Source organism: Camellia sinensis, chromosome 3 (assembly GCF_055761805.1).
Source record: "Camellia sinensis isolate YWXY chromosome 3, ASM5576180v1, whole genome shotgun sequence".
In the NCBI taxonomy this organism is placed as follows: domain Eukaryota; kingdom Viridiplantae; phylum Streptophyta; class Magnoliopsida; order Ericales; family Theaceae; genus Camellia; species Camellia sinensis.
Genome location: NC_138963.1, coordinates 167,534,028 through 167,541,900, shown reverse-complemented (window position 1 = coordinate 167,541,900; position 7,873 = coordinate 167,534,028). Strand labels below are relative to the sequence as shown.

At 32.0% G+C, this 7,873-nt stretch overlaps 1 protein-coding gene across 2 annotated transcripts; it reads right to left on the bottom strand.

Annotated features, from left to right (window-relative positions):
- Nucleotides 1-431: 431 nt before the first annotated feature.
- LOC145821189 (uncharacterized) lies at nucleotides 432-5,627 on the bottom strand. Of its 2 annotated transcripts, XM_082917728.1 has the most exons (4): nucleotides 5,347-5,627; nucleotides 4,425-4,540; nucleotides 1,416-1,510; nucleotides 432-855 (listed from the first exon to the last, which is right to left on the bottom strand). In XM_082917728.1, exons 1-4 carry the CDS (start codon nucleotides 5,368-5,370, stop codon nucleotides 740-742), a joined length of 351 nt encoding a protein of 116 aa, XP_082773854.1. In that variant the 5' UTR covers nucleotides 5,371-5,627; the 3' UTR covers nucleotides 432-739. The 2 variants fall into 2 exon arrangements, 1 of the variants encoding a protein (XP_082773854.1); XR_014363217.1 differs by lacking the exon at nucleotides 1,416-1,510 and having other exon boundaries at nucleotides 5,347-5,621.
- Nucleotides 5,628-7,873: the final 2,246 nt, after the last annotated feature.

Here is a 7,873-nt window from a genome sequence, read left to right as displayed (position 1 = left end):
TCCTCTCATTCTCAAATCTTTTAGCTACTAATTATTTGGTGGCAAAAACGTTTTGAGTTATGTTTTTGCTACTAAATTATTAGTAGCCAAAACTTTTGATTACCTATTTGGCTACCAAAACATTTGGTGGCCAATAGTTTCTTTCTCTCATTCTCGAATCTTTTAGCTACTAATTATTTGGTGGCAAAAACATTTTGGGTTATGTTTTTGCTACTAAATTATTAGTAGCCAAAACTTTTGATTACCTATTTGGCTACCAAAACATTTGATGGCCAAATAATTTTTTGTTTTTTTTTTGAAAAAAAAAAAATTTGTAAACAACCTGTATTCATTTATATTACAACCTGTACCCTGTATAAAACAATATAATCTATCAACACCAAAATATGTTATCAACCATTAAAGCATTCAACAACGTGCACACATTTCTGTTCCAAGCATCCAAAAAAGTAATCTTCAACGTCCAATTCTATATATATTACAAATTCCATACAGTCCAAATCTAATCCAACGTCAATAATTTAAATCCATACATAATTTAAAATCTTCAAGCAAACACTTGAAGTGACTCAAAACATCCATATGGCAGCCTAAAGAATTCTACCACAAAGCACAACCACAACCAGACTTCAAACAATGGCTAAAGAATAACTAAAATGGTCTCTTCTCCGCGATACATTCACCTCTCATACACAAATCCTTCGATAGCGTTGAATTTTTTTTTTAGAACTCATATTAACTAAAGGAGCACGAAAAATGATAGCAAAAAGCTAAAGTCATGAGCATTAGTCAAATGCATCGTCATCATCATCAGGAAGGGGCTGGCTAGCCGCTGCAGCAAGCTCAGCTTCGTGCCTGTAAAGAATACCAAAGGGATAAGAAACACCACAAATTGATCATTAACAGCAACTCATAAATTTTCATTCCTGGACTCTAATGTTCCCCACAAGTTAAAAATTTAAGAACTGTGAACCACCACCACCACCACCAAAAAATAAAATTTGAAATTTGTTTACGAAATTTTGTTTTTTGTATTTTTTAATCTTTGGTGGATTTTTTTTTTCATATTTTAATCAAATTTTTCTTATATGTTTAAATGCACCTAATCTAGATGCAACTAATGATATTATCACACTATTTTTTCATTACATCATGATGCAACTAATGATATTATCACACTATCTTTGATGGATTTTTTATCACACTATTTTTTCATTTTTCTAATGATATTAATTCAAAAGGTTCCTTTGGAGAGTTCCCCTGCAAAGATAAAGATAATTATTTGTGATGTTTTCTTGCTTATCTTTATCTAATAGTCCCCTGCAACTAATTGCTTATCTTTATCTAATAGTCTACAACTCCACCAGTATAAATAAACAAAAAATAAAATAACAAACAATGTACTATTCCATTACCCTGCAAGCTTCCTGGCAAGGTGCAAGAAAGGTTTTTCAAAGTTATAGTTACTCTTAACAGAGATTTCATAGTTGCTGCACATTGCCCATGAATGCTGTAAATAGAAACAGAAAATTCCAAAGCAAGTTAGAATTGGTAATAAAGGTGGCCTCAAATGCCAATTACCACAAAACTGACCTTGATAAAATTCAAAATATTGCAATGGATCTACATTCTATTGAATAATAATATTAGAGAAATTATATTCACTCTCCCCCATTAGCCTCTCACACTCCCGTTGTGAAAGGTTAAAAGAAAAGTGTGAAAATCATTTCACAAATATTATCTAAAGAAAAAATAATAAATTTTACAAATTACAAGTATTTCCAAGTAAATCAACCCATAGAAAATGATACAGCTCCATTTCTTTTACCAAATTGAAAATCAAAATATAATACAATACACCACAAAAGATCTTCCAAAAGTTAATTATCAACAAATGCAATTCCTTACAACTAAACATGGAAATATTCTTCTAAATCAAACTATATAGGAAAGCAAGTTATAGATCTTTTTTTGGGTGAATAAAAGTTATCTCTTGTTCTCACTTTCTTCCATTTCAACTTCAAAACAAGTTACTCTTGGAACTCTAAAGACTATAGCTTTACATGCTATAGAGAACTCTCGTCAGTTAGTCCAAAAAAGCCATTCAATTGGTTCACAGAAAGTTACACTCGACACACACAGTCTAAAGGTCATTGGCTAAACATTCTCCAGAGAATACCTTTCATGTTCTTAAGAAAGTTGGGAATCTTTTTAGCAGAAGACTTCCAACTAATTTTGCATGATCTATATGTTTAGTTGCTTCTTTTGCTACTTCCTCTAGCATTAAATATATTCAACAAATAATCCCATAATTTTATTTGTCAAAGAAAAAATAGATAATATATTCACCATTTTCCAATGCAAGGTGGACGACGTAAATTTATCAATTTCTCTTTTATGTTTTCTCCTAAATTGTCTAAATAAGAAAAAATATATACCACTAACCTTTCTTTTCTTTTGTTGTTTTTGCCCTGCAGCCTATTTTCAAAATATAAGTCAATCAAGTTTCTTCAAAAAGAGACAATAAAATTTCTAAATATGTTGGATGTCTTCTACATAAATTTGAAAAAATTCACTTCTTTGGTTGTGGTGTTGCCTTGCCAGACACGAGAATAGTATTTTTGTACTAGGGCTACATATCCTGAATAATCTCACTCCAACTGATATTATAGCGAGCCAGTCATAAATCAAAACTAATGGTGAGATGACCCATTAGAAAACCTGACTTAAAATATAATCTCACTACATATCCTGATGTATAGTGGTCTCTGCACAATGAATTACTAAGCACCCATAAATGAAAAATATTGTTAAATGGCCTGACATAAGAGGGATTGCTTCAGCTATTCTGCATATTAGCTTGAAACACTTATATCACAGGCCAAATATATATATATATATATATACTCATTAAAATTTCCAATTTGGAAATTTTAAAGGGGGTGTGCATATCCATTTGCCTGAGGTAAGCAACCAAACATTCTTATGTACCTATTTTAAAATTTTCAGGATTCTGGAAGTATGGGACCATGTACCTATATCATATTTATTACAGAAGTATGTTGAGTTACCCATCAAATCAAGTTCAATCCCACTGCTACAATCCAAACTTTTTAAAGAAAATATGATGTAATTCCCTCTATAACTAAAAACATGCTCAAATTAGAACCCTTAACATGTTTAATTTTTATTGCACAGTTGGGGCTCATAAATGGGATAAAGGATAATCCAACTCCAACCATATTTTTATTGCACAGTTGGGTCAGCATTTTCTTCTTCCTTTTTGGAAAAAAGAAAAAGAAAAATGGGTATTCAGACCGATGACATGAACAACTTTTTCAAAAAAAAATAAAAAATCAATAAAATTGGCCAAAGTCCTGAAACTGACAATGAAGCATTGCAACCTTTTTACTTCATAACAACAGAGGTTCACACACTTAGCTTCAATCAGAAAGTGCAAGCTCATAGACCCAATTAGAAGAAATAACAATACTTTAATAATAGAGAGTCAAGAGTCTTACTTGCCAAACTTCAATGCCTACATATTTTATTGGCTTCAACACACTGCTAAAATAGAGAGTCAAGAGTATATTGATTAAGATATTTCCTTGATTTTTTTTTTTAAAGGGAAATGATATCAACCACACTGCTAAAATATTATGAATCAAGAATATCAGCACCCATTGTTCCATTCTCCAAATCAGGTGGACTTTGTAATCTAAGACAGTGCACACACTACTATAAAACTAATACAAACTCTACTATAAAACTAATAAGCAATTCATCATCTCTTTTTCCTCTACAGTATAGTCTTGTTTGGATGGGGTTATTTAGTGAGAAATAATAAGAAATGAAGAGAAATAAAACTTGTTATGTGTTTAATGTGTTTAAGTGATATAAATGTATTTTCCTAAGTGTCTGCAATGTGTCTGCGTTAGAATTTTTTAAAATTCAAATTTCCTGCTCAGAAAGCATCACCTACACCATCCCCATCATCTCGATATCAATTTCCTGCTGTAATTGTGACCAAACTTCATTACAACATGCACTAAATATGCTTGATGCAAAATGCCAGCTGTGTTTTTCCTATTCACATGCTTTTTGTCATCAAGTTATGCCTATATGAACCAAAGAGGTCAAATATCAATCCTAAATTTCAAAAAGCAACACACAAACAGGTGGTGGTTTATCATAATTGAGGACTACAGGATCTGATTCAAAAATGTATCACTATAATACCACAAAAGTACAGAAAATCCAACTAACTTATTCCTCTTAACATCTATTAGTTTATGAGACCACATATGTATGAAAACATCAGCATCCCTGATTCTAAGGTGAAAAACTGAACACAGATGAACAGGTACTTGAGTTATCTACATGGACAATAGAATAGTCATACAAGGCAAAAGCTAAGAATATACCCATGAATAACTTGAATGAAGAAGGCATAGATCTTTTCTCTTTGGCCCAAAATACACCAGATTTCTGTGAATGGTATAAGCCTGGATCTATAAGGATAGGCCTTGCTCTTTGAATCCTGCAAATATACACTCAGAATGTTACTCCATATTAATGTTTCAAAAGATATGTAATATTTTTGACTGAAAGGTGAAAGGTAAAGACATAATGTTCTTGAAGGACAAACTCAAAACACAAATTAAAGACTATTGTAAAATGAGAAGCAAATATACAACTATAGCAAACAGAACAAAAAATTTATAAATAAAAAATAAAAAATGAAGAAGAATAAAAGATTGTGAACCAGTGAATTAAATCAAGTAAAACTTTAAATTCTTAGTATTTTGTAGCCTAATTAGTAGACAAAGTAATTTCTGAATATGTTAAATCAATTAATTAATTGAACAAAAGGCTTATAATAAAAAAATATTGACTTATCATTATTGACTTATCAACCTGAAGTAAATTGCGAAGATCTATCTTAGATAGATTATCAGAGCTAACTAGAAATAAGGGGCACTCCTACAATACCTGATTTTTTGGTCAATATCCCCTAGATTAAACACTTCCAAGAATATAAGAAGAAATTATAGTTCATGCAATTTATCAAACAGTTAACGGGCGAGATAGTGAAATCATATGTTCAAGTTGATAGCAGAAAGGGAAGTAGCTACATAGATTAAAAACCAACAATGGCTACACAGACAAAGTGATTCAATTTCACCAACATTCCCCCCAAAAAACACAAAACACCATGACCAATGTTTTGAGCCAAACAAAATGTTAGGTCATTATCATTTTTAATATGAATCAAACAAAAACTGTTTTACAACTTCAAAGTGGTCCTTCAAAAAAATTGATGGAACCCATTAATGGAAATCATACCTTCTGACTATTTGAAGAACCCATGTGTGTGCGTGTATGTGAAGCTCTATGGGTTTTTGTGAGTGAATGATGAAAGAATGAGAGACAGAAAAACAGAGCCGAGAGGGAGAGAGAGGATCTCAGGCAACGTTGACCAACAATGGGGTGAATCGGTGCTCCGGTTGCCGGCCAACGTGAGGAGGAGCGGCGGTGAGAGTGGAGGGGAGAGGAGCAGCGGAGAGGGAGAGGGAGAGGGAGAAGGATGCTGAAGAGAGAGAGAGAGAGAGAAAGAGAGAGAAAGGCGCTGGTTTTGTTGGGTTTGGTTTGGTGAGAGCGTGAGATATTTTATAAATGGTTATTGGCGACTAAAATTTTTTGTCGCTAAAGGTATTTTGTAAATCCCTCTAAATATTTGAAATGTCTCCCTCCAAAACATTTTAGTTCTTTGGCGACTAAAATTCAATTTTGTCGCTGAAAACAAACTTTGGTCGCCAAAGGTAAAAAATAATTTTTTTTTATTTTTCGTTTTCATTCAACAAAACGAATCGAAAAATTATAATTTTTTTCTAAAATTTCAAAAAAAATTCAATAAAGATAAAAATAAACAAAAAAATAGTAAATATTTGTTGCTTATTTTGAATTTTGAATTTTTTAAAAATTTTAAAGAAGTAATAAAGTTTCCCTCCGAAGTTTCCCTCATATATGAAGCACAATTTTTAAATTTTGTAATTATAATCGGCGACTAATATTTAGTCGGTAAAAGTAAAATAACAACAGTCTAAAAAATTAAAATAAAAGTAACAAATATATTAAAATCATATTTAAATAAAAATATAAGTAATATAATTATAAATTAAAAAAAAGGCAAAAATTAAATTATCTTAAATATTTGTCCTAATATTTTATGTACTGAAAATATAATAATATATTTTAAAATTTTATATCCTTATATTTTATTATATTCTTATATATATAATAAGAAAGAAAATTAAAAAAAAAAGAAGGAAATTTTTTTTAAAAAAAAATTATGAGCCAACTCAACCCGTGTTTTTTTTTTTTTTTTGGGACTCCTGCATGACTAAACCTAGTTATAACTAGGCACTAATCAATTTTTTAGAATTTTAGAACATGCAATATGTATATTTTCTCATAGATAAAGACAGATGAAGAAATCATGTGTCAAGTGGATTTAATTAATTTATTATTCAGTTGTAAGTAGCTGTCAAAATAATTTTCTCAAGCATATCCTAGCAGTCAAAATCATTAACGTACAACTAAAAAATATATACGCACAGCCCCAGCTTACGCCTTTAGTTCAATTAGCATTAAATCGCCAATTACTTTTATAAATCCCTCAAATTTAAAAAAATATATATCTAAATTAAGTGAATCTAAAAAATAATTAAGTGAATCTAAAAAATAAACAAATTTGCTTTAAATATTTAAAAAAGTTGAAAAAATTAATTATTAGAAAATTAAGAAAAATTTTAAAATCTGAAATAATATCAATAAATCTTACAAATATGTATTATTTACTCATAAGTCATGATGAGTGAATTTTTTTTACACACTTAGCCCTCGCAAAAAGTGTGAATTTTTTTTACACACTTAGCCCTCATGAAAGAGATTAGTGGTGAAGTTGTGGTAGTGGTAGTGTAAATGGAGTGGCAGGGGTGAAAGAGAGGTAATGGTAGTAGTAGTGGTAGTGGTGGTAGTGGAATGGTGGTGATGATAGTAGTAATAGTAGTCGTAGAGGTGAAGTGGCGTTAGTGGAAGTAGTGGTGGGGGTGGAATGGCGTTTGTAGTAGTGGTGAAGGTGGTACTGGAGATGGATGGTGAGAGAGAGAAATGAGTGAGAGACAGATAGAGGAGAGAGAGAGAGAGAGAGTGATGAGCGAGAGAGAGACAAAGTGGTCGCTAAAAGTGTATTTTCTTGTAGTGGATCGATAAATCAAGAGGGAGCTCAGTAAATAGAGAGGATGAGAGTGAGAGAGTGAGCAACTCAAACACAGTGGGAGAGAGAGAGAGAGAGAAAGAAAGAGATAGAGAGTGAGAGTGAGAGACAGAAAAGAGACATAGAGAGAAGAGAGATGGACGAGAGAGACAGAGAGACAGAGAGATAGAGAGAAGAGAGATGAGCGAGAGAGACATAAAGAGAAGAGAGATGAACGAGAGAGACAGAGAAAGATGAGGGATGAGCGAGAGAGATAAAGAGAAGAGAGATGAGCGAAAGAGACAAAGAGAGAAAAGAGAAGAAAGATGGACGAGAGACACAGAGAGAGAGAGAGAAAGACAGAGACAGACAGACAGAGAAGAGTGATGAGTGAGAGAGAAAAAGAGAAGAGAGACAAAGACATAGAGAGAAAGAAAGAGACAGACAGACAAAGAAGAGTGATGAGTGAGAGACACAGAGAGACACAGAGATGGGGGAGAGAGTGAGCAATGTGAACACAATGGAGGAGAGAGATAAACAGATAAATAGACACATAGAAAGAAAGAGAGAGAGAGAAGAGTGAGAGACAGATAAACAGACACAGAGAGAGAAAGA

Coding starts and splice junctions, on each gene's coding strand:
- LOC145821189 (XM_082917728.1), bottom strand. CDS start 5,370: ATGGGTTCTTCAAATAGTCAGAAG. Junction 1,511..4,424: donor TTCATTCAAGTTATTCATGG/GTATATTCTTAG, acceptor TTCTATTTACAG/CATTCATGGGCAATGTGCAG. Junction 856..1,415: donor CTTGCCAGGAAGCTTGCAGG/GTAATGGAATAG, acceptor TATTCTTTACAG/GCACGAAGCTGAGCTTGCTG.